This window comes from Rhincodon typus, chromosome 1 (assembly GCF_021869965.1).
Source record: "Rhincodon typus isolate 14 chromosome 1, sRhiTyp1.1, whole genome shotgun sequence".
NCBI lineage: Eukaryota > Metazoa > Chordata > Chondrichthyes > Orectolobiformes > Rhincodontidae > Rhincodon > Rhincodon typus.
Genome location: NC_063332.1, coordinates 94,605,945 through 94,633,773, shown reverse-complemented (window position 1 = coordinate 94,633,773; position 27,829 = coordinate 94,605,945). Strand labels below are relative to the sequence as shown.

Here is a 27,829-nt window from a genome sequence, read left to right as displayed (position 1 = left end):
TCTCAGGTTACTGAGGAAAGCAAATGGGGAGATGGAAAAAGCTTTGACCTCGATTTTTCACTAACTCAGATATAGGAGTGGTCCCAGAAGAATGAGGGATTACAAATATTAGACCCCAATTCAAAAAGGCTTACTCTCTGGCATCCCTCTGCCTGCCTAACTTTCTTTCTTTCAGGGCTCCATCTCCACAACGGGTCATATGATTTCCTTCTGTTCTATATTAAAACTAGAACCTCAAACATTTCAATCTTTGGATTTTAGCTGAAATGAGAATTCTGCCCTTCATTATTCGCTCATGCAAGGACGGAGCAGTACAGTTGAAGGAAAGTGCTGTTTCAACTATTCCAAATTCTGAAAGCTCTTCAAGCCCTTGGCTGCCTCACCAAAAAATTTTTATCCTTTTGGTCTCTCAAAACATATTACCTTCCTTTCACAATAATACATCTTCAAGATGGTATCAAACGTCAGCTACAAGAACAGACTGCACTTCCCATTGTTGGCAAATATCAGAAAAGGCCTAACTCAGCCGAGTTGTCAGGAATAAAAATGTCTCTTTTTGTCGTAGTTATTCATAGAATGTGGCTTGTCTCTGGTCAGGCCAATATTTATTGCCCTTCCCCAAGTGCTCAGAGGGCAGTTCACAGTGAACCACATTGGTAGGGTTCTGGAGTCACAAATAAGCCAAACCAAGTGTTAAGGATACATGGGAACACTACCTCGTTCCAGATCCCCTCCAAGCCACTCGCCATCCTGACTTGGAAACATATCGCTGTTCCTTCACTGTCACTGGGTCAAAACCCTGGAATTACCTCCCTGAGGGCATTGTGGGTCAACCAACAGTAGGTGAACTGCAGCGGTTCAAGAAGGCAGCTCACCACCACCTTCTCAAGAGCAACTAGGGATGGGCAATAAATGCTGGCCAGCCAGCAATATCCACATCCCACAAATGAATATTAAAAAAAATGAAATGGGTCACATGCCAATGGAAAGATGACCATGCAATAGTGCTGTAACTTCTGTTATTGGTCCTCCGATACATGTACTGTGCAAGAATAAAATCACTTAAGGACAAGTGCCACGTGGTCCTTGCCAAAAAAATTGCTTGGCCTACCTGAAAAATATAGGGAATTGATGATAATTTATTTCAAATTATCTCATTTTCCAATAAGACACCATGTACACAAAATGTAACTTGTCACTATACCTTTATTTAAGTCAAAAATTGGTGTTGGGAAAATTCAGAGGTGCCTACATATAAATTTTCCAAGATTTTTGAATCTCTACAACTTTCTAGTAAGAATGTCAACATGGGCAGGATCATGCAGTATGTGGTTCAGAAATACATACTTTAATTGCCAACTCTGAATGACTACAAGAAATTCGGACAGGATTGTAATAATGATGAAACTCTTTAAAAATTAACAGTTACAGCATTATTCTGAAACCTTTGCCCACCCCAACCCCATAAAACCCAACAGGGTTTGTGACAAAAGTTAACATAACAATAAAAAAGCCACATAACACCAGCAACATACTATGTTGCTCAACACAGTGTTACACAACCTGTCATAAACAAGGATTTTTAAAAAATAAAGTGAGGAATTGTCCAGCCTTTTGAAAGAAAACATCCATAGGTTTTCCTTAATAGACAAATTAAATTTGTTATAATGGGCAGAATCTGAAGTCCATATTTCTTCAATATGAAATCTGCATTTGTCTGGCTTCCTACTTCAGAATTACTTCAGTATTGAGAATATTCCTTGGACTGAAGTTTGCCAATTATACGTTCCAGTTGTCTTTTGGCTTCGCATTGGGGAAAGTTGCCCATTTCATAGTACTGAGGAGCGATTTTCACCAACCTGTTAAAAAGGATAGATTTTACTATATCTGAAAATTTACAGATCAGTTGCAAGACAATCATCTAACTCGGACAAAAATCAAATGCATTATTTTGTCATTTGGCATTTCGAATTCTGATGTTTGCAACTTGGGCACTCCACTTCCCAGATAGTTACACAGTCAAAAAAAAATCGAATTAACACACGTGAAATCAAAAAGGTAATCACAAATAAACGGCACAATTGTTACTGGAAAACACTGTAGGAAAATAGCTGGTGAAAATACTGCAACACTGGATTCAATAAAGAACACATATTGCCCACGTGGGAAAGTGAGAGGATGGAGTGTAAGAGAAAAGAAGCTACAAGGAAAGTAGGCAGTGGAGAGAGGGAAGGCTGCATAAAGGATGGACATGGAGGCTGCAAAGAAGACAGAACAGTTTTAAATGTGTCAACAAATGAACATTGAAGTAACAAAACAAGTGTAAGTTTAAATCACGAGATAATGAATTACCCACAGTGGAATGAAGGCTGCATATGGAGCTATATCATTCCCTCTCAGCTCATTTTTCTGCAGCACTTGCCTCCTGTTTACTTGATCCTTTTTCTACTAAACCACTGGAGCTACTTAATAGGAATAACGCAGTCAATGCTGTTGTAGTGAACATGGTCAATTGTTAAATCTGAAATTGGGATCAGAGACAATTCCAGCTTTCTAAATTTGCATTGGAAACCAGTTAGCTGTGACCTCACCAATCTAGAAGAGTGTTTAGGGTATCGTGTGTCAGTTTTAGTGTGACATCTGCATCAGTTATTTAGAAAATAAAAACTCATGTTTGTCGTCTTGTAGCAATTTAAAATCTGTGGTGTCTAGGATGTCTGTCTTCTCTAATCATTGGACTTGGAATGCAATGGGAAGTTGATAATTGTAGAAGATTTTCATATAATTCCTACAGAGTGCAAGCAGGCTATTTGGCCAATTGAGTCCACATCAGACCTCCAAAGAGCACCCACCCCTTGCCCTATCCCTGTAACCCTGCATTCTCCATGGCTAAGCCAACTAGCCTGCACATCCCTGGACCCTAAGAACAATTTAGCATGGCCAATCCACCTGACGTGCACACCTTTGGACAACTGTGGGAGGAAACTGGTGCACCTGGAGGAAACTCATGCAGACATGGAGAGAATATGCAAACTCCACACTGACAGTTGCCCAAGGGTGAAATCGAACCTGGGTCCCTGGCAATGAGAGGCAGTAATGCTAATCACTGAGCCACCATGCTGAATTCTTCTGATTCTATTTCTGTTGAAATCGAAATGACCCGTAACAGATTTAGAAGCTAACCTTACCAAAATTGCATCATGTATTAAATGAGCTGATGAGAATGAAAATGGAGTTCCTGAAAACCAAAAAGTAGCACTCCAGAACACCATTTTGTGCCCTACTAGAAGGGTATTCAATGGTTTAGTAGAAAACGGATCAGGTAAACAGGAGGCAAGTCCTGCAGAAAAATGAACTCCGAGGGAACGACAGAAATAAACTAGAGAAAGAAGCAAGTGGAGAACCAGGGCAGAGGACGAGCTTGGGGAATGTGTGCCCTGGTGAGCTCTGGGAAGGGATGGTAATAGCAGCAGCTGCTGCTAAACAGGCGGTCACAATCCTCTTAACAGTGTCATTCATGGACTAATTGGGGGCAGAATTGAGGAGATTCAGAGGGTTGTTGAAGTTGGAGAAAAGATTAAAGACAGATGTTTGCAACAGTTTTCAATTCAAAGTTCTTTCAAAAGATCATATGGCATGAAATATTTAGCATTCATTTATAGAATTCTTGTCATTGGACATATCAGACAAACAAGACATCACTGAAAAGCAAAACAGGCTTGAGTAGCTAAATGGCCAATTCCTGTTCCTACATTCTTGTTTTAACAGTATTCATGGCTGGAATACTACCAATTGCAAAAACATGCAAGAAGAAACAACGTATAAATCACTATTCAGGTCACTTACATGTTTTTATTTATCTTTCCTGCTTTATTTTAGAAAGGTTATTTTATTATTACTTCCTATAAGCTTTTCAGTTATGTTATCACTTTTTTCCAGTCTTGACAGTTGCTCTTATCCCTTCTGTTTCTTATCTACAGCTTACCACTATATCCTTCACCCCTATCTACTGCTTTGAAGTCCTCTCTACTAGAGCAACTTCTACCTGAAGTACAAGACTATGGTAATTAACTTTCTGTGCTTATGAATCAGAAACTGGATATTATTGCTGACGGAACATTATCCTCAACATAATTTCCCAAAGCGGGATTTTATTAGTTTCTTACAGCGATGCATTTGTAAATAGTCCAAAGTCAGGCTTTTTCTATTGCATTTTTAAACAGGATGATGTCATAGAACAACCCATGGAAGCACAGAAAAAAAACCAGACCACCATATACAACTTACATATCCTGGTTTCTGCAATCTCATTTACATTCAGCCAGAACATGAAAGCCAATACTCAGGCACAACTATAGTTCCAAGTAAATTCAACATACCAATGCTGTTAAATTACACAGTCTCACTTATTTAAATGTGATTGATCACACTGTCTGCAGCCCAATTACAGGTATTTAGTAGCAACTAAGTATCACAAGTAGATAGTTTTAATGATCATTAGAAAGATGCTCCAGGAATAGTAATCAATGCTTGGAGCATTATAAAAGCTTCACTTGTATAATTTTCCCAAGAAAGCCACTAATTAACTTTTCCATCGACTTGGTGGAAAAGTGTGTAAAAAATATTTTGAGGCAACATGCATCAGCATGACCATTGCAGTGAGTCTTGGTGGTTTATCATTTAACCATTTCTTTTTGCCTTATTAAAAACCTGATGTTTTTTGTGGTCTAGACAAAACTACCGTTTTATAAGGTAGAGGTCATCAATCATTATTTAGTCATAATAAGTAATTACATTCATGCCTGGGTTTGAGATATTTTATTTGATTCTGGAAAGTTCACTTCCATAATTTAAGATTGGATGCCAAAATTAAAACTTAACTAATAAGACGATAGGCAGCTTGCAACAAAAAAAGAGAAATGCAAAATCTACGTTGCTGAACCTTACCATTCAGGTTTAATGTCTGTACAGGTGCGGATGTAATTTTTAGTGGTAAGTACAAATTCATTGTAGAGCACCCACTCAGGTTTGTGGTCCAGGACAGTAGAAGGATGAAGCTGCACAACCTGGTTATCTTTCACCGTCAAATAGTGGCCCGTGCGTTCCAAATGAGCCACCTAAAACAAAGATAGAAAATAGTCATTACTCATGACATAGAACACTGGCAAAAATCTGGGGAGAGGGTAGGCAGAAGTGAAAACAGGAGGAAAAAAGCATGCATTTACTTTTATTTGTGCATTTATTTTTGTACAATGTTTCAAATCAAGTTATAAATTGAAGCAGCAATTAAACTAATTTGGGAAAATAAAACAACGTGGGAGCACTGGAAGGATTAGTACTGATCTCAGACAAGGTACAGAATGAATGATACACGCCAAATGTCTAAGGTAATATTATTAATATGTCAATAAAGCAAATAAACAAGTTACCCAGCCTTTTTTTTGCAGCATTGATGCTTCCAGTGTGAACAGCATTTATTGCTTTACTATATATTGCTGCCTTAATTTGGTCATGTTTAACTTCAAATTAAATCTCTCTCCTTCATCTGAAGGACTATGAACCTTACAGAAAATCTTATGACCTTATAACAGGAGAAATCTTTTACCATTTACTGAAGCACAAAGAGCGGACTTGTCACAAAATATTCAAATAGCTTTACAAAAACTCAACTCTGACTGACTAACAATTCAAACACTCACCAAACTTGCTTTCTAATTCTCTGCCAGGAGTTTCACTTACACCACAATGTATTTCTGGCTCAGCAAGGAACTTGTTACATCACTGTCAAGCCCCAGACTCCTACTAAGTTATCAATATTTCCCATCCTTCTGAAGGGCACGAGTCACAGCTTTTCTAATAACCTACACCGAATGCCAGGTTTTTTTGATTCTATGGTTTTTTTTTTAAAAGAAACTGATATCATGCACTACTCAATTTATTTCCATCATTCATTCTACCATATGCCTTCCATTTGTGTTTCGGCACACCCGCAACACACTGAGAAAAGCACTTAAAAATGACGGATAAATGAATGTCATCTTTAACAATATAATCTTGGCAGTTTCCATTTATATTGAAGGGCAAAGAACTATTTTTGATTATATTGAAGTAAAGCAATTTTTGTCAGAGACTGTAGCTTCCTGTGATTATATCAGACCTGATTTAAACTGCTCACTCATCAAGTTCTTAGATACAATAAAAGAGAGCCATTGTATTGGTGTACATAAACTTTTGATCAGGTAACTGATACTCTTTTCAAATCTGCACAAAGTTTCTTTGAATGAAGGGATCCTTTGCAAATGGATTTGTAATCATGATCTGTAGAATACAGAATACAGAGGAGGGAAAGAGGACAGCAAAATAATGAGGGGTGTCTGACCACCTCTCTAGTCACTGGTTTACTCATAGATGGTCACTTATTTCATTCACTTGTGGTTGGCTTTGTACTGTTGACCCACCCTAGAAGGGGTCTCCAGATACCCATTTAGTAATACAGTATGTTACTTTTCAAAGCAAGAATCTATATGTTTCATTAGTGAATCACTTGTTAGCAAACAAACAATATGAAATTTTGTTATTGATCTTCAAAGAGAGAGAAATTTCAAATAAACATATAATGGGGGGGAAAAAGTGAAGAAAACACTGCAAGAAGAAAGGTTGGGTAGTACATTTCAGAATGGAGACCTACAGAATGGATCCTCACAGATACATCATCAACAGCTTAAATTTCACTTAGCTCAAAGTCCTGATTTGTTTTCTGATTGTGAAATATAAGCTAACACATTTTTCCATTTCTTTTACCACTTAAAGCACTCAGCTGCTTGATAGATTAGAACCACTGGTAAGATCTTTCCCAACTCCTAAATGTAAAACGTTATAAAAAAATTACCAAATATGTCTAGTTTATCGAAGTATAAATAATCCCATGCAATTGAATTGGAGATATCAATCAATCAGTCATTATCTATTTGAACTGTGGGACAAATCAGAGGGGTTTAGTATGGTAGGATCAGACAGAGATCTACTGAATATCTACATTGAAGGTTTAAGTTCGCTACAAAATGACAATTCCAAACCCACAACCAAAGTTTCTGCATGCTGTTTTATACTTGCAGGCTGGTTTGTTTTCTGAAAGTAACAACCACCAGTAACACAAGAGTAGGCTGCTGCATCTGATGCTGATCTTGTTTTTATCCAGCTAGTACTCTCCAACAGATAACTGTCACAAAGAATTTTGTACTTGCTAGTCCTACGATTTAGCAAGTCTCAAACTCCTCGCCCTGATCTCTTCTTCATATTCAACTTCTATGGCCATTTTTATTTTAGATTTCACTCCATTAGAGACACACTTCAACTCCTTTGCCAATATTTCATATTCTCTCATTTAATCTTCATGCTTCATCTTTCATCACAATTTCTTCCTGAAGAGCTTTTGTTTCGTTTTAAAAAAAATTTGTTCCCATTGACAGTTTGCTTCAACCACTGTGCAAATAAGCAACTAGAGTGTTTAGCACTATGATCAATTTTACAAGCAGAGATTTAATGTTTCAAATGAACGAAAGAGACTCCAAATGCTGAATTATTCTACATTTCGTAAACATTAAGAACAGCAATAATTTTTACATTACCTGCATAAAGTAACCAGAAACCAGTGCCTTTCTAATATTTATGTAATAATCTCGACTTGTGAATTCTGTACTCCTCCGAGGCAGGTTGAATCTGTCCATGATTCGTGACAACTGTTGACGTACGTTGTCAGCAGACATCAAGGATCTGTAGTTAATGAAGTTGTCATAGCACCATTGAACCGACTCATGGTCTAAAATTAAAAAATAGGTGTATCATGATTAATACAAAAAACTGCAATTAAATTCAGGCTTTATAAAGCAATTAAAAAGCCATTGCAGCATAAAAATAGCCTTTTTAATGCAATGTGCCCATCCAGGTCATTAATTTGCAAGTACCCAAAGCAAACCGGAGCCTTGAAAACAATTCAGTCTGTTGTGAGGAAATGCCAAATAAAGGGCAATTACTTTGTCACAGGCACAAGGGAAGAATCACAAGAACTCACTTTAGGTGTTTTCAAGCTTTTTTTTGCTAATGTCAGGTTTCATAAAAGTGTAACTACCACAGGCAGATCACCTATTCATTCAGTCACAGCGATGCATGATTGAATATAAACCATGACATTAAACCATAGAACTACACAGCCACACTTGACAGTTTGTAAGAAAAATGCTATTAAAAATTATATTAACCTCTACTAAAATTAGCCACAACTACCGCCAGCAAAAGCCAAATTTAATAGTTTATACAACTGCCAGATTCTGAAATGTCATGAATCATAAGTGGGGGAAAGCAATCTGTTTCCCGCATTTAGTAGGTGATACTGACAATCCTACTTTGTGGGAAAACTTTCCCAAATTCAATGAAGGGATTAAACTATACTCTGAATTCAAAGTCACAATGCTAATTATACAATAATTACATTTTTTTGCACTAAATCATCATTTTGGTGGATTATTTGTTTCGCTCAATTTATTTTTTCAAAAACAGCAATATTTAGAGTCCATTCACTAAATTGTTACAGTAACAGAGCAGCAATAATGCTCAATTCTATCATATTGATAGTGATAAATCCTAAATCATATTTAGGAAGTCTTCCTACACAGTCCAATTGGAATAAAAAAACATCAACGTCCAAACTAACAGTAGGTGCAGCTCATTGTTGCACTTAAGAGTGCACCATGGGGATTTTAAAGAAAGTTAAATCACAAATTATTGGAACAAATCAAGTGAAATGATTACAAACCCAAAAGCAGCCACATTTTCTGCAAATCAACAGTAGATACTGAAAACATTTAAGAAATTGTTAATGGAAACCTGGGCTGTAAGGAATTTTTAGATGAATATAAGTAGGCTTTTTGGCTGCTCAAGCCTGTCTGCCATTCAGCAAGGTCAATGATGATTTGTTTGTTTCAAATTTCACACTCCCATCTACCCCGATAACTTTGGATTTTATTTTGGGTGTAAGTAGAAAAGAAATTGAATGATCCCACTCTGACTTCTGAAGCAAAATTCCAAATTTGCACAGCCCTCAAAAAATTCTCATCTGCCCCAAAAGGGCAACACCTAACTTTAAACAGAGTCTTTTACTTCTGGACTTGTTCATAACAGGAAATATTATTTCCCCAAGCACCTGGTCAACACCATTGAGGATTTGTCTTCTTCAAACAAGTCTAAACTCCAGGGGAAGTCAGTTCAGTCTGTACAACCAATCCTTATTAGATAATCAATCTAAAACCTCCTTTAAATTGCCGCCAATGCAATTGTATCATTCATCAAAGCAGACCAGAGCTGCAAACAGTATGAGACATAGCATAATAGCCTTACTTTTATAGTAATTCCTTTTAATAAGCATTAACATTCTATTAGCCACCTTAACTGTTTGCTGCACCTAAACTGTAACTTTTCCTGCCTCATGCACAACACCTAAATCCCTGTAAAAACCGAAAGAACTACGGATGCTGTAAATCAGGAACAAAAACAAAGTTGCTTGAAAAGCTCAGCAGAACCATTCTGAGGAAGGGTCACCGGACCCGAAACGTTAACTCTGATTTATTTTCTTCACAGATGCTGCCAAACCTAAATCCCTGTGCACCACGAAATTCTGTCAAACAGAACTTCACATTTTCCCACATAATACTTCACCCATCAACTCAACCAACCTATATCTGCCTGCAATATGTCTTTTCCACAACATATTTTCCTAGCTAACTTTGTCCTGTCAAAATGCCATGACTTTGAAACCCCCACCTCTGCCATCCAAGTCATTGATGTGAATTGTAAAAAGCTGGGGCCCCCACACATCTTGCCAATGTAGAAAGCCTCATTTACGTATATTTATTTTTGACAGCCAATATTCCACATATGCTAAACAGTCTAATTTCATATGATGAACTCCTACATTGCATTATAACCTTTTATCTAGTAGTCTATCAAGTACCTCTGGAAACCCAAGTACAAATCTGGAGCAGGAATAGGCCATTCAGCCCTGCTCCACCATTCAATATAGTCACAGCTTATCTTCTCTCTCAATGACACATTCTCAATGTTTCTCCATACAATTGATGCTGCTAATATTTTAAAACATTAATCTCTCTTTCGAATATACTCAGTGACCTGGCTTCCACAGCTTTCCACCAGTTGACCACCTCTCTGTGAAGAAATGTTTCCTCATCTTGGTCCTAAATAGTCTACCCCATGTCCTGAGAATAAGTGCCCAGGTTCTAGACTCCCCAAACATCATCTCTGCAGGTAGTCTGTACAACTCTGCTAGAATTTTATATGCTTCCATCAAATCCCCTCTCATTCTTCTAAACTGTAGTGAATATGAACTCAGTCAAACCAATCTCCCCACATTTGACAGCCCTGCCGCCCTTAGATAGACAAACCAAAACTGTACATAATACTCCAAGCACAGTGTCACTAAAATCCTATGCAACTGCTGTAAAACATCCCTACTTCTGAACTCAAGTTCTTTTGCAATGAAGGCCAATAAACCATTTGCTTTCTTAATTGCTTGCTGCACCTACCCGTTTACATTCATTGACTGGTGTAGTACAAGGATACCAGATCCCCTTATACACCCACATTTTCCAATATATCATCAAATAATACTGCCTGTAATTTTTTAAAACATCAAAATGTATATCCTCATTATACTGCATCTGCAGTGTTACTGCCCCACACACAACTTGTCTGGATAGTCCTGAAGCCTCCTTGCATCCTCCTCACAAACCTGTCAGCAAACTCGGAAACAATGCACTAAAAGATCTCAAAATATTTCAGCCAACACCTTTTCAAAATCCTTTTCTCACATTACCAGGGAAGATAAGCATGAGATACAAACACTGAACATCATAAGACAACACAAAGATAAGAAATAGGATCAGCATTAGGCCGGTTGGTCCTTGAGCCTGCTCAGCCATTCAATAGACTAATTTGACATTTCTTACATCCACTTTCCAGTCTTTTCCCCATAACTCTTGATTTCACTACTGATCAAGTATACCACAACTTCTAGATCTGTCTCACTTTAATTTGAAGTCATCATGCAGTACTTGTGTTGCTTGCTTTGTTCTACCCATGTACATATGCTGCAGCCAAATGTAAAATAAACTGGAAGAAGCTGAAAAGGCCCCAATGAGGAACCCATAGAGGTCTGACAGTGCAACTTTCAAACACTGTGCTAAACAGAACAGAGAATCCCTGAACAATTCAAGCACTAATGGGCCATGAAATACAAGCAAATAAAGTAATGCTGAAAGGAACTGGGGTCTAACTAACAGATGGCATGTTGAATGCCCCAGAATGTACAGGACATCATGAGACAGAAATAATCAACTTGATAAAGCACCACTGTACAACACATTATTTTATTGTAAGCTCCATTGATGGGTATTTAGGCTTTGTGGCAACAAGCAATTCTAAAATCCTTAGAGATGGCTTGTTTTTGCTTTACTCTAACAAAGGTAATATGTTTAATTAAGGTATCTACCACTCAACACTCTAAGCTACATGCACAGCCTTTCCATTTTCCAAGCACAGCCATCAGCAAGCTCCAGAAGTGACTGCCATGCATGGGGCTTTGGATTACTGTACAGCTAGTAAGAAAATAGAAGGAATGCTGTTACCATTGATCTTTTTCAAAAAAAAAAGAAAATGTCTCCATTATTCCAATAAAATAGCTCAGGAGCCTAAACTGGAAGGGTACCATAGGATGACATTGCAAGTGCAACAGACTAGGTGTTGTTGGATTCTTTGGTTTGCAAGTTCACTTGTGTTTTTTTCAAAAAACCAATATTGCAAAAAAAAGTAATGCAACACTTTCCTTTATGATAACCTTCTGAAATTAGTGTGAATTCTTCCGAACTATTTCAAGGCTCTCTTTTTTAAATATAGGGTTTATTTTTGATGCAGGTAATGTCTTGCCTGGCAGTCGCAAAGGCTGTGTTTATTGTATGAAGGCAGCACATGGAGGAGCTGATTATAAATTCAAAATCTGCACTTAATGATTGGATGAGATTATCTTGTGAACTTCCATTTTCATATTTTTCATGGAATGGCAACCAGTTTTAATGCCAAGTATCAATTCCATAGACAAATAATGATGAAGTCAAAAGCACAAAAATGCTAGGGGGTCATCAAGTGGTCAACTTTCTGCTAACATCTAATGTGACCTCTCTCTCTAGGGGCTCAAGAGCTGCCCATAAAACTTAACTCTGGTTACATTGGAGCTTCACCAGTCACCTCGTACAGTAGTGAAGTGGCAGAATGGTGCAGGCCCTGGGAATCAAGCAGGACACTCTGAGCACCACCATCCACCTACAATATTCGAACATGTTACATGCTCAGCACGTGGTTTGTCTGGGACCCATCAATCTAGGTTCAACTCTTGTGCTCAGTGGACATTGTGAAATAGAAAATAAGGTCCAAAGAATATTGAGAACTTTGGGGTAAAATAATTACGCTCTGCACTACTAATGGTACATTAGCACATTAGCTTGTGCTTCATCATAGTCTAAAATACATTCAATCCAGGCAATCATTAGCGAAGACCATCAGCAGTTTGGATCATTTTATCTTAACAGCAATTAATCAGTTTTTTGGAATGTAAAATGTTCAGAGCTGACTCACAGCTTATGGCACTTGCTAATATACAGCCAATTGAAGCATTTAACTAAGGTGCTTGACACGTGAGGATGATCATTTTACAGACGAAAATTTCACTTATTACTTAACACATTATTGTGATCACTTTAATTTTAAGTCAAATCAAAAATTTAAATTGCAATACAACTTATGAAATGAGGTCAGGAGTACATACTGGATTTTGTTGAAACAATGATGATGCAAGGCTACTTTTGTTTTAGAAAACTGCATTTGTGGATTGTGCGACAGAATTCTGTTCTGGGGCCTCAAACGTTCACTATATTTATTAAGGTCATCGTGTATAGAACCACATTCACAATTTTGAAGATGACATAAAAATGTGACATTGTAAATAGTGCAGAAAGAAATAAAAAATTACACTGGGATATGAAGAGGTTAAGTGAATGGACCAAGTGTGAGGAATGGATTTAAACAGCCAACAGAGATCACATTTGAATCTTAAAAAGAATAGAAGTGAGTAGTTTCTAAATAGTGAAAAAAATTCTTATAACGGAGATCAAAAGCAATTTGGGGTGCAAAGAGATAGCTCATTAAAGATGCCAAGGGCAGAATACGGAAAATAACTGAAGCTGCTGATAGAATGTTGACCTTCACATCTAGAGGAGTTTTCCTTTATATTAGTTCATGGCATGTGGGTATTGCTGCGAGACAGCATTTATTGCCCATCCTTAATTGCCTTGGTAAAAGTAGCAGCAAATGTGATTTTGAATCGTTACAATTTACAGACTCAAACACAAGGGTTAAAAGTTAGGCTATAATGATACAAAGCCATGGTTAGATCACACCTGTGCAAACCACCTTCAGTTCTGGACACTGCACTTTAAAGGAGGCTATAATTTTGCTCAGAGGGAGTCTAGTGTAAATGCAATGGAATGACAACTGGACGGCAAGGTTTAAATTACTATGGGAAATCAGGCTAACTTGAGCTTTATTTCTTGAAATTTAGAAGAGCATTGGAGATTTGATGCAAGTTTCAATAACTGAAGGAAAATAATAGAGTTAAACAGTAGATTGGCTGAGGTGTTGGACTAGGGTCCATAGCCTAAAAATTAGAGCCTGACCTTTCAGAAGCAAAAGCAGAGTACAGTAGTAGTTTGGGAACTCTCCTCCACAAACAGCATTTGATATGGGAGGAGTTAAATTTAAAATAGAGATTTAGATAGCAAAACAAAAATCAACATATTAGAGAGTGTGGGGTCAAAGATGAGTGAGTGTCAGGACACAGATCAGTCATGGATTTAACTGTTTGACAGAACAGTAGAACAGACTTGAACTAACTGGCTATTGCAGACTATTGTCCTTTCCATCCATTTATGAGTGAGTAAAATGGTTTCAACCACAGATTGTAGGCAAATGTAGCAGTCAATCTGTGTACCGCAAAGCCCCAGCAAACCATAAAAAGATAATTGATCAGGTATTCGGTTCTTGGAGATGTTAACCAAGGGACAAATATTGGATAAGGGAACAAGGAAATTACCCAAGCTCTTCAGCAACCAGTGCCGCCGCATCTTTTCCACCTGATAGTGCACTATTAGAAGCTGTTAACATTGTTCTGTCTCCATAACATAGCAAAGCAACAAGCTAAATTGATACTTTTATCCAAAGCATGGATTGTCCTCATGACATTCCGACTTTGGAAGGGACAGTGTATCTGAATGGCTCAATGCTAATACCATAAAAATATATGCATTTGTTTTAAGCATTCAATGTTGATCAGGGCACACAGCATTGCTTTTCTTCTTAGCGATGCGGAATCTTTTAAACCTCTCCCTTTTAATCAGGCATGTTTAGTTAAATGCCTAATTCAGAAGAGGAAACCTCTGACAATGCAATACTCCGTTCTTCACTACTGCAGCGATTATTGCCACAAGTCCCTGGAGTGGAACTTGATTAACCTTCTGATTCAGAATGTGTGCTGCCATCAGGCCAATCTGCCATTCAAATGCTTTGTTTCCAAAAAAAAAAAAAGTTTGTTTAGTCACAATGTTTCCCAATGCAATATTGGTGTTCTATAATTAAAATATCTAGTCGCTCAAGCCACAATAAAATGAATGCAGCAATCAATTTAAAATTCCTAACAGCAATCAAACCCAACAGAAATGAACAGAACAACATGCTAATGCAATAAAAACAAAAGTGCTGGAAATGCCCAGCAGATAGATCAACTAAAAACAAATATTCATACGTGCATAAATTCATTTTTGCAAATGCTGGTCCATCTAATGGCCCAAACAACCCCAAGATTCAGCATACAGTTTCTGAAATCAAGGGGACTGCAAAAAGCAAAATGCAATTTTGTATTGTCAAGCATTTGTGACAGTCTGAACAACAAAACTGCACACTGCGAAACCAACATAAAACAATTTCTCCAAATGCTGAGTTGAAATTAGAATCAAGGCAATATTTGGGAATTTCATCGGAGCAAAAAGGGATAAACTTCTAACCGATCATTTCGTTAGGCTGGTAACAAATAGCACAAGGAAGAGTAGCTATCTCTCTGAATTAATAATGAACTGTTTTTGATTCAAACAAAAAAACAATTTCAAGTCATCCACAATTCAGATTAAGCAATTTGAGTGAAACACTTTTTCAAATTCTGATTCTTTCTTCACTTCCCACCTATTTAGTCATTGTCATGGTGTCTCTGGCCATGCTTTTTGTTCCCAACTTGGTATCCAAGTGAGCACAACTACCACATCACCGCAACCCTCCTCCCTTCCACCTGCCAAAGATACGACTTTAACACAACTTCCGTTTGCTCATCTGCGCACAGTTTCATGGTAACATCATTCAAATTTAACTTCCACATCTGCACCAACATTATCCAGTTCTCTCTTGCCACAACTCTTCTTTCAACCTTCCTGCTATCCCTGTGTTGTTGGACTATTTATCTGACAGACCACACCGAGATTTCCTCACTAGTACAGTCCACCTTCCCCTCCATTTGGGAGACCCACCTCCCTTGTTTGACTGCCCTTCATTGTATCTCCTCCTCTTTTGGTTTATGGTTTAGTTTTGTGATATGTTGATAAAACATGTCTTGGAATGATATTTACTTTAAATATGCAGTACAAGCACACAGGTTGTTGTTCAACTAAAAAGTATTTCGATTTGAGTCACCACATTAAGGGGCACTCCGTAGACGTGCATTCCCACACAAAGTTGGTCACAGAAAGATCCCCTGGGAATTGCACTACATTTGTACAATGTTCAACTTTCTGATCATTTCAATGCCTTGAAAATTGGGTAATGCAAGGGCATTTATGATTTTCTAACTAACTGTCACACTCTCCAAGTGCTTCTCCATGCAGGATTGTCGAACCCTAATTCCAGGTTTATGCAGACCTCTTGTCAAAGTTCCAACCAGGAAGAAGCCAAAGCGTGCTTGTGTTCTGCCTAGTTAGAGCCTAAAAATCATGCTATTAGTTTCAAATTTGTTACTGCATAGAAAACACTCCTCATTCACAACATTATGAATTTCCTGATTTTAGTCTCAAACATTATTGTAATTACAAATCAGTCTGCAAGTAGTACAGCTATACAGCTACTTTCTGACAATTTAATGAGAATTGAAAAAGTTAGTACTGGAAAGACAACTTAAGTACATATCTGAAGTATAGCTGCAAATGGGAAACAGCCTCCTCTCAATGGCCTAGTGTTATTTACCTCTCTCCCCACACAGTTTAAAGACGAATCCAAAATAAACGAGATTTACTGATTTTTGAATTTAAACACGATTAAAAGTCACAGAATGTATTTACAAGCAAGTCTCAAAAAACAGAGTTTACTGAGGTGACAATGAATATCATATTCATATCATATTGCGTAAACATTCAGTTTTAGGAATGCAGTCATCTTCAAATGAAGTTCACTTGAAGTAATAAAGTGTGCACACAGGCAGCTGCGCACCAATTCCTTGTTGAAGAATTCTCAGGTGCGTATAGTGAAGTTTAATATTTCAGAGCATTTTTTTGTTACAAAAGATACATGAATCCACAGAACAACTCCATTTGAAGATCTGCACTTGATAAATGGGAAGTACAATTTACTTACTCTGCTTGAAAGCATGGTACACGTTCAGCAGGGTCAGGTGATCTCCATCTATATGTGCAAACCGCATCTTGGCTTCGTCCGCTGCTTTCTTAGCTTCCGTTGGGCGAACAAAACACTGTGGGACTAAACAATGTTGGTATGGGCCCAACACAGACGCCCATATGGATGAGTCACTCATTCACAGACACAGGAACAAGGCCTAGCTAGGTCAGTTCAGAGAGCATTGGGCAGGGCATGATGGGACATGGTCACCAACTGCATCTTGGACTGTCTACTACCTTGGCTTGGTACCAAACATCAACACCTACTCACATCTGCAAGACAAGAGTGTTTCAGAAGCTACACAATTACCAAATTTTAGTGAAAAAGGCGGTGCATAGGGCAATACAGAACTATTATAAATGTATTAACTGAATGCCTTCTGCAAGCATTTTCCTAACCTACTGAAATACGTAACCGTAAAATGTTTAGTATTTTAAGTGTTCAACAGATGACTTGAATCTCACCCTTGCAAATAGGTTAAAAACCCAAGAAGAACAAAAGGAAGCAAGGGTGAAATTCTGCCCTGCCCAGCTGCTCTGAATCTGATTTAATCTATTTAACTGACACAGAGTGCGAGTCTGTTGTCTTGCTAAACATTACTTACAAAAGCGTCATCAGGCCATTAATGGTTTTGTATAAGCATGATACAGGATTGAATCAATATTATTAATGAAATACAAAACCACAAGTTACCTTAGTAAGCAAGTGACCAATGTTAAGTCACAATGAGCATTAGTCCTGCTCATCTCTATGAAAGGGACATGCCAAAAATAACCATAAATTACCAAGCCGTTACTTTTTTTGAAGTTCAATTGTAGAAATACTTTAAGGATTTCAAATATGCCTCTTAGCCAATCATTAACTTTCAAATATTTTGTCTGTCTAGAGCCTTGGGCAGTAGATTTGTAAAATTACTCTCTCGTATTAAAATTCTAACACTGGGAAAAAAATTAGTTTCTTATACACAATGTTAAACCTAATTTTGCTGAGCAGTCCCAATATTCATCAACACCTCCTTCACTAAGCTTCTTCCTCCTTTGCCAAACATGATTGAACAGAACAGAATTATGGGCAAATAGAATATTTAAAAAAATGGTTAAAAAATACCTGAAAGTAAGCATCAAACCTGAAAAATTGTAATCAGAATTAATTGCTTGACTTCTACATTCGCTAGTTCAAACTTTCAAAACTTCAATAATTTCCATAGATCATTCAAATTATTGTATCGCTTTTGCTAGGCATCCATACAAAACATATTAAATCTAACAAATCCTGTTCAGTAATCTACTTTGTCTAACTGCAAGTCATGTTTTGACAATTGCATCCCTGCTTATTACCTGACAACATTGCAGTAATGGAGAGAATCTCATTTGAACAGTTGTGTTCACAGCTGGCAATAACCATCTTGGCCAACTGTGGATCTAAAGGAAATTCTGCCATCATGGACCCAAGTTCCGTCAGGTCTCCATCATCATTCAGTGCAGCAAGATAATTCAAAAGCTCCAAAGCTCTCATCAGTGTCTCTGGAGCTGAAAAGTAAAAGATAAATCATTAGACATACAGTCTTTGATACATAAAAAAACTCATTTACTATTTGTGTCCCCAGCATGTATAAATATTTAGATATACATCTTCACAAGGTGGTCTTCTCTCTCTCCTGAATTCAATTTGGGCATCTTGACATCTAAATTAGACCACATGACTTGTGCTACTGTAAGTTCAAAAGCACTCCTGACAAGTCAAAGCATAATTTCATGGACCTGAAGAAAATGATATCCTTTCAGCATAGTCTCCTGTAGCCTGAATTTTTTGTTTTAAAAAACCTTAAGAACAAATAATCACATGAAGAATTAAATTGCGGAGGGTGGGGGTGGTGGTGGTTCATAAAATGATAAGGGAGTTGACACTTCACCAGGAATATTCATTGCCAACAAATATGATATATAATATCAATCATTGATGCTTTCTGGTCTAGCCACTAGATTCCCTTTCACCAAATCATGCCTCAGATATTTGGGAACATTTTGATCTGCAATCACAATATGCTATTATCACTTCAGGGCTGGGAAATAGGACTGGTCACATTAGTTACTTTCAGGTTCTGTCAAACTAAAAGAAGAAACTGATCTGCCAATTTTCATTGAACAGTCTTCTCCAATCTTCCATAGTTTTTTCTCAGTATTCCTGCTGGTGTAGTTATTAACCTTTAGTGTCCACTGGGCTCAAAGACAGTACTTGTAATTCAAGTCAAAATATCAGGCTCTACCCACTTCAGGAATGCGGCACATTAATTTGGCTGATACTTCACTACTACACGCTGTGAATATTTTACTGTCAAGTTACTGATTTTCATGTACAACATTAAAGCATGATCTCAAATGCTGGCTCAGGTTGATGTAAAAACAAAAATCCCACAGCATTAACAGCAAGAAATCTTTTTGACCCTGTCAACTCAGCAGTGCCTGTATATTCAATAGCATTACTATCACTGAATCCCCCACTATGACCATCCTGAGGGTTACCATTAACCAGGAACTGAACTGGACTAGTCATATAAACAACGGTTACAACAGCAGTCCAGAGTCTAGGAATCCTGAAATGAGCAACTGACCTCCCGACTCCCCAGATACACTATGCACAAGGTAATGTGATGGAATACTTTCCTATTTCTTAGAGAAGAGCAGCTCCAACAAGAATCTTGACAGCATCCAGGACAAAGCAGCCTACTTGGCAGGCACCCCACATCCACAAAAATTTGATCCCTCTACCTTCGACACTCAGTAGCAGCAGTGTGTACCATCTACAAGGTTGGCTGCACAAATTCATTTGGGCTCCTCAGACACCATTTTGAAGGACAACAAACACGGGAATACCACTACCCCTAAGTTCCTCTTTCAATCACCCACTTGGAAGTATGTCACCGATCCTTTAGCGTCACTGGGTCATAATCCTGGAACTCCATGTCCAACAGCATTGGTATAGATATACTCTCAAATGGACTGCAGCAGTTCAAGGCAGCAGTTCAGTATCATTTTCTCTAGGACAACTGGGGATTGCGGCAATAAATGCTGGCCTAGCCAGCAACACACGCATCCCATGAATGAAAAGAAAATTCAGAAGCTCAAGGTCCTCCCTTATGAAAGTAATTTCTTAGCTTTGGAGAACTTCACAATAGAGAATGATCACAAATAATTCATATGTAATATTTTAACAATTTCTAGAATGGTAGCTGTGAAATAGTGAACTTAAATTCCAAAGTGTGAAATATACAAGCCGTGGCCTTGAAACAAACCCAAGATAATCCAAAGTCCAATGACATTATGTAGATGTAATAGTAAACTTACAGCTAAGACAAAATAGATAGACCTAAACTAGGTACCTCTGAAATTTGTATAATAGATGTAAAAAGAAATTCGGTAGTGAATAAAACCGCTATAAAAGCTTCTGAAAACACGAGTAGGAAAGGCATTAGACATTTGACCAGCTATTTACCTGGTGGATCCATGAAGTCAAAATGCACCAGGTCATCAATGCCAAGTTTCTTCAGTTGAAGAACTACAGAACCTAGGTTGGACCTCAAAATCTCAGGGTAAGTATTGTCCTGTCAATTTAAAAAAAAAACAAAACTCAAAAATGTTGACAAAGGCTAATAACCTCCAGTATGCAAACAAAAAGAAAAGAACTTACATTAAAATTGCTGAGTAATTGCAAGAAAAAGTCATTGCACAGGAGTATTTCATAACATTATAAAAACATACTAATCTGAAACCAAGCCATATAACAGAGATATTAGTACAAATGATTTAAAAGTTTGTTTAAAGACATAAGTTTTAAGGAGCATCTTAAAGAGAGGGTGAAGACGTGGAGTGGCTTAGGATGGGAATTCAAAGCTTGAAGCCAATGCAGCTAAAGTCAGGGTCACCAAGGGTGGAGCAATTAAATTCAGGGTTTCTCAAGAGGCCAGAACTGGAAGACCATAGTTATTTCAGAGGGTTGAAAGGCTGGAGGAGATTACAGAGATGGGAAGGGGCTGGAAAAGAAGAAGAAACAACAATTTTGAAAATAAAGATACTGATTAAATGGCAGTCAATAGGGGCTAACAAGCACAAGCATGATGGCAGGGACAGGACATGGTAAAAGTTCAGATGCTGGTGACATTGTAAATTTGAAATCATCCAAACTAACGGTAAAAATGGGGAAGGCACTAACACACTAAACACTAGCAAAGTCGAGAGGTAACAAAGCCATGGATAAGGATTTCAGCAGCAGATAAGCCAAGACAGGGGAAAAACTCAGCTATATGGAATTTGCATTATTTCTTTCCTGTGGATATCTGCCTTCACAAGAGGATCAAGGGTGTTCTGAACAAATTCCTCAACAATGATGTTGCATTGTCTGATGATTCCTTTGGCAGCTTAACCAGCTGAGAAACAAAAAAAATTTGGATGGGGTGGGAAAATGCAAATTGCAGCTCCACTTGATACTACTCATACTATATATCCACACATATGCACTTTTGGCTTTGGCGACAGACAATCAGAAATTGCAAGCAAAGATAAAGCTGCAGAGTCACACATGAAATTATATGTAACAGAACACGAGTAGGTTTGCTGATGCAATAGCAAAGTGCTGGAAAAATTCAATAGGCTCTGGCAGCATCTGTGGAGAGAAACTGCATTAACATTTAGATTCCAAAACGAGTTCCAAAGAAATCATAGTGGGCTCGAAATGTTAACACTCTCTCTCTCCACAAATGCTGCCAGATCACCAGGTATGATTTCAGATCAATCCAAACTCATGCTTTCAAGCCAAAGGGTGAAGACTTTAAATATCTGTTGAGATGGAGAAACAAATCTACTACCCATCTAGGGAATTCCAGGCTATTATCTTCTGAATTCTCTAAATCTATGGCATGTCATAACATGATACCAACTGTAAAATGTACAAAACTTGCCTGCATTTCGGTTTTATAGGCCTTTTCAGTATAGAGTCTAAAACACTTTCCTGGTCTGGTACGACCAGCACGACCAGCTCTTTGCTGCGCGGATGCTTTGCTGATAGCAGTCACCAACAACGATTCAACTCTGATACGTGGATTATACACCTGTTGATCATGAAAAGATGCGAACAAAAATTGCAATGCATACTAACCATATTATCAGTTCAAGGACAAGGAAATATTTTCATCTTTCATGTAGTCAAATGTGGACAAAGCATTAATTCTTTAAAATGCAACATTAAAAATCCATGACAATATGATGAGCAAGATCATTTTATGAAAATCCACATCTAGGTTCATAATTTTAACAGTAAAGTGAAAAAAGATTTACATTGACAATGGACTGTCTGCACCCAGCATTACTTTCAAAGTTTTGACTTGGTTACTCTTTTTGCAAAATCACCATCTCCAATATTGCACATACACCATTTATTTCCTACATTCTAGCAAAAGCTCTGGAGAAAAATAAAATGTTTAGAAGGATCCAGACATTGAGTAAGATTTAGCTTTAAGCGGATTTTAACTCTAATGATCAAGATAGATTTATTAAATGGTACAAGTAATATTGTAAATGGCAGGAACATGGAGGTCAGTCATGGTTCAACCTCGATCCCACATAGAACAGGCTCAAGGGCATGAATGGTTTACTCCTGCTCCTATCTATGGTACACAAATTGAGAAAGATAACTATACAGTCAGCATCAGGATGGTAAATGAACTGTTATTTTAAACTATAAGCTCTGTACAGTTCAATTGGTATGAATCATTGATTGCTCAGTATTTTTAATGGTATCCAACAGAGGTGGAGATGAAACGTCATGTCGATTTTTAAAAACTGTTAGACCATAATGAAAAGCAAAATTCTAATGGTCCACTGCAAAAAAAAGAGTAAACCTGGTGAGCTCTGGGCTTACTCTAATACTGCAATAAAATACGCCAGAAAATCTAGGCTCTAGAACCATATTTACATTGTATTTAAATCTCTATGATAAGCATTAGTGTTACATCTAAATATAACTCTACAAAATGCACTATTCAATGACACTTCAGAGAATGTAATTTGTTAACCATGGTGAAAACAAGCTCGTATTGGGTCAGATATTGTCTGTGAGCAATTCTACCTTATTAGTTTAGAGCAATAAAACAATGGCTCAGAGATCTGGGATGTAAAGCTGCCAAAACCAACAGAACCCTCACATAAAGCATGAAAAGTCTGCTTCCGTCAGAGAAGAATAAAGGATCGAAAAGAAACAATCAAGAAAACGAGCCTCATGAAATGCTCATTATTCAACAAATAATATTACCAAGTAATACAGGAGTTCATTAGCAGGAACACCATGAAATTCTAGCCAAAGCAGTGGCAGATAAGGGGATGAACACATTTATTCAAAATGGAATCTCCCAGAGTTAAATACTTGCCTTCTGTTTAGCGAAGCCTGGATCGATCACAAAGACAACACCATCAATAGTGAGTGAAGTTTCAGCAATATTTGTGGACACAACAACCTAAACTCAAATAAACAAATAAATAATGAAAACTGAAACATTTCTGAACAATACAAAACTACTCGCATCTGTTCAATTAAAAAGTATCAGAAATAAAATGTCAACAGGCCAAAACCCATTGAAAAAGAAAATGACAATGACAATGATCTGCAATAGATGTTCCTCAGCAACATACATATTTTATTTGCAAAGTAAGCACATTTGATATCTACGAAGGCTAACAAAGGGAGGCCTCAAGCAGAAAATTAGCATCAAGTTACACACACACACACACACACACACACACAGACATCTATATTTTGATACCATCTGAGGCTGATAAAATTATTCATAAGATATTGAGATAAATCTGTTTCTAACAGCTTATTAAATATTTTTAAACACTCATGGAACTTTCCAAATAGGAGTAGGCCATTCACTCTCAAACTGATTCACCATTCTACCTCAATGTTGAGCTTATATTATAAAGTGCTCCCACCACACTGTCTAAATACAATCCTTCCCTGCTCCTTGGTCTCTGTGCTCTCATGCCTTAAGATTGCTGTCTGAAGAGGCCAAGAGTTTTTACTTTGAGTCCAACCAATGATCTGACAGACTGATCCTCCTGGAGCATTCAAGCCCAGAATGAAGAAATATGTAAACGATTGGAAAGCAGCATTCAAAATACATGGAGACAGGCAGGTGGATTTGTCCCCTAATACACCCAAGATTCCCGGGAAAATTCAATCATGGTTCTGAACAGAGAAAAGTAATCCTGTTAGTGGAATGGTGACGTCAGTGAATTTTGCTGCTCCAATCACAGGCAGGCTCTCTCTAGCCTTTGCTGCTGATAGGTCAGTCACAAAATAGGAGAACTGCAGACCATGACTGGATCGTCACTGAACAAAGCTGCGCTGGGAGACTGGTGCAGGGGTGAGGTCAGAGGGTTGGGAGTGTTGGGAGTGAGACAAAGGGCCCCTGAAGCAAGACCAGAGCATGTGTGTGCATTGGTGGGGGGGGGGGCACAAAGCAGAGAGAGCGATTTTGCACATTTCAGTGATGGAATAATCAACTAATTGGGAATCATGATCATGAAAACTTGAAATCACCAAGGTAATAAATTCCATGGACATTTGTGGGTGGCATCCTGCTTCAGCGGTTAGCACTCCTGGCCCACATTGCCACGGACCCTGGTTCAATTCCCACCTTTGGTGACTTGAGTATAGGGGTTGGGACATTATGTCGAGGTTCAACAGGACGTTGGTGAGGTCTCTTCTGGACTACTATGACAGTTCTGGTCATCCTGTTATAGGTGGATTATTACTAAGCTGGAGAGGGCTCAGAAGAGATTTACCAGGATGTTGCCGGGAATGGAAGCTTGAACTTTTTTCCACTGGAGCGGAGGTGGTTGAGTGGTGACCTTATAGAGGTTTATAAAATCATGAGGGGTACAGATAAGGTGATTGACAGGTGCCTTTTCCCTAGGGTGAGGGATTTCAGCACTACAGGGCATATTTTTAAAGTTAGAGGAGAAAGATTTCAAAAAGACATGAGGGACAATTTTTTTAAAAAAATGTGGGTGTTGTCGGGGGATGAACTTCCAGAAGAAGTGATGGATGTGGGTACAGTTACAAATTTTAAAAGACATTTAGGTCAGTAAATAAGAAATGTTTGGAGGGGTATGGGCCAAGTGCGGGCAGGTGGGGCTAGTTTAGTTTGGGATTATGTTTGGATAGAGGATATTTCCACACTAGAGGACTATGACTGTCTGTGTGGAGTTTGTACATTCTCCGCATGTCTGTGTGGGTTTCCATCGGGTGCTCCAGTTTCCGCCCACACAGCAAAGATGTGCCGGTTAGGTATATTGGCCATGCTAAATTGCTCTGTAGCGTTCAGGGATTTGCAGGCTAGGTGGGTTAGCCATGGTAAAAGCAAGGTTGTGGGGGTGGGGGTGTGTTCCTGGGATGCTCTTCGGAGGGTCAGTACAAACCTCTCAACCTGCATTTTCCTTGGAAAAGAACAGATACACGTACTTCATGTGATATTTTGGTAATCACGCAGAACTTTTTCACACATTTCTTCAGTAAAGAAAACTGAAGTGCAATAATTAGGGATTAAAATATTATCCCTGATTTAAAACATAGGAATCCTTAATCTGATTTAAACAGGCTCTCTCGCGCTCAGGTTTTCTGTAGCATGGCACAAATAGGTCTTTCAAAACTTTTCCACCAATAGTTTCACAGATTTTCTTGACTGCCAATCTGTTGTATTCTGACTTGCAAAAACAGGAATTCTCTCCGATCTTCAATGCATCTTGTATACAAACATATCACTGAAGAATTACAGAACACAAAATTCTGAAAAGGTAGCAACTGTGAAGTTAGATCATCTGTTCTCCAAAACCATGAGCCTCAGGAATTGTGCACAAAACCATTCCTTAAGCAACGAGTCAGACTGAACCAATTCAACTAAAATTTTGAATGCACAAATCATGCAAATGGGATTCATTTGTAGCGGCTTACAACATCACCTCCGTAATGTTTCTTAAATCAGAGACTAAGTTTAAAGTCATATTTATTGAAATTGTTAATGTTTTGCATCTAATTGGTTTTCTATTCGTACAAATCAGTCATAGCAACTCAATTTATCTGCTTAATTTTTCTATTTCTTTTCTCTGCTGGACTTCCATCAGTGCATATTATCTTTTTTTCTCCTAGAAGTCCAAGGAGTCTCTCAGGATAGTAGCATTGGGACCAGAACAATAGTTTCATCAGGCTTTAGATCACATTTTTCTTCATGCACAGGGTTTGGGAGTAAGTCACTCCTAACCATATGCCCACAAATAAATTTACAGGGATATTAAAGAAACAGTAACATGGTTCCAGCCCAATGAAGTTGTGTTGGAAAGCAAGAGTCAATTTGTTTCAGCTAAGCATCTACTTGTCCATCTGAGTCAACTGCATCATCCAGAAATCTAGATTTGAGGACATTATTCATTTTCAAAGAAGGTATTTTCTTTAAACCTTTCCTACAGGAAATTTTATTGACGAGCCTGCTGATAAAATAATTAAATGAACAAGAACCTCCAGTGTGTTGGGAACAGAGGATACAAGAACTGAATTGGAGAGAGAAATCATTGGGTCTACTGTGAATATCCAGTTCATGGCTGTTTTTTATTATATAATTTTAAGAGTTATGAATTCAACTTTATAAAGGAGAAAATGGGATGAATTCAACTGAAGGAAATGTCAAGTCTATTGAACTTTGAAAGAAAAAGGGGGTTTCACTTAAGAAGCTAACAGCTAAAATGGTAGGATCAGACACAAAGCTGCTGAGCATCTTCAGTGCTTATGATAATGCCAATCCAAAATGACTGTTTTTGGACTTCAAGCTAAATTAAATGTATCCTGTAAACTCTAAAAGGCTGTAGAAACCCAATTACTTCATTGGAACAATAAAGACAATGTGAATTGTTTTGAGAAAAACACTGCTTAAAATTCAAGTTAAGAATAGCTTGGAGTGGGCTGCATCATCACAAAGACAGGTGAACTGAAGAAGGGTCTCTGTGGGAATATCTGCTGGGACGGGAGTTAATTGCAGTTTGGAGCTGGGAGCATGGTAAAGCAAAAAGAATGGCAAGGCATAACAAGTGCTATTATTATTTCTCTCTAAGGAAAACAACCTCAACTTTGCAATCTACCTTCAATACTGAAGTTTCTCATCCCTGAAACTATTCTTGTAAGCCTCTTCAGCACACTCTCCAATACATTTTTCCTGAGGTGTGGCTTCCAGAACCGGTTTATCACTTGCTCCCTTCTTGATTAATAGTAGCACATCAGTTGTCCTCTGAATTTAGAACTTTGATTTCAGGCATACCTTTGTCATTTTCCAGAAGTTTAAGAGTTATAATCCACGTCTACAAAACGCTCCCCGCAATGACACTTTAAACAATTGTCCAGTTTCATTACCTAATATTAAATTCCAGAACACTGCTCTCTTGCATGGCCTACTACAGACCGGCTTAAAAAACGTGCCCTGGATACATTTTAAGAACTCCATTCCCCCTAAACCTTTCACACCATTACTACTTCAGTTAAGTGGAGAAGTTGAAATCTCCTATTATCACTCCGTTAACTTGCACTTCTGACATTTGTCTGTATAACTGCTCTTCTGTTTTTCTCAGACTGTTAGGGGGCCTCTGTACACTCTCAGCACTGCGACCGATTCTTTTTGGTTTTTAAGCTCTAGCCACGTAGCTTAATTTTAGTCTTCTAGGAGGCCATCTGTCCTCATTACTATAGTCAATTCCTTAATCAAATTATGATACCTCCTCCTCTTTCACCTCCTTCCCTGGCTTGCTTAAAAACCCTGCATCCTGGAATATTGAGCTACCAATCCTACCCCTCTCTCAACCCTATCTCAAGAACAGCAATGACATCATACCCCATGTCTTAATGATTGGCTCGGATTTTAAGAGTATATATTTTCCTAAGGGGGTTGACTGAAATAACAAGT

The 27,829-nt window shown here is 38.0% G+C and overlaps 1 protein-coding gene across 1 annotated transcript in view; it reads right to left on the bottom strand.

The window, feature by feature from the left end:
• Positions 1–1,188: 1,188 nt before the first annotated feature.
• The window catches only part of dhx15 (DEAH (Asp-Glu-Ala-His) box helicase 15), a gene marked incomplete at its 5' end in the record, with an annotated part of 60,692 nt that continues 34,051 nt past the window's right edge, over positions 1,189–27,829 (bottom strand). The window contains 8 exons of the mRNA XM_048602350.1: positions 1,189–1,859; positions 4,948–5,117; positions 7,629–7,819; positions 16,789–16,911; positions 18,168–18,359; positions 20,323–20,431; positions 21,785–21,934; positions 23,249–23,335. Of these exons, the coding sequence (XP_048458307.1) occupies positions 1,742–1,859; positions 4,948–5,117; positions 7,629–7,819; positions 16,789–16,911; positions 18,168–18,359; positions 20,323–20,431; positions 21,785–21,934; positions 23,249–23,335 (1,140 nt within the window). The remainder of the gene's footprint in view (positions 1,860–4,947; positions 5,118–7,628; positions 7,820–16,788; positions 16,912–18,167; positions 18,360–20,322; positions 20,432–21,784; positions 21,935–23,248; positions 23,336–27,829) is intronic.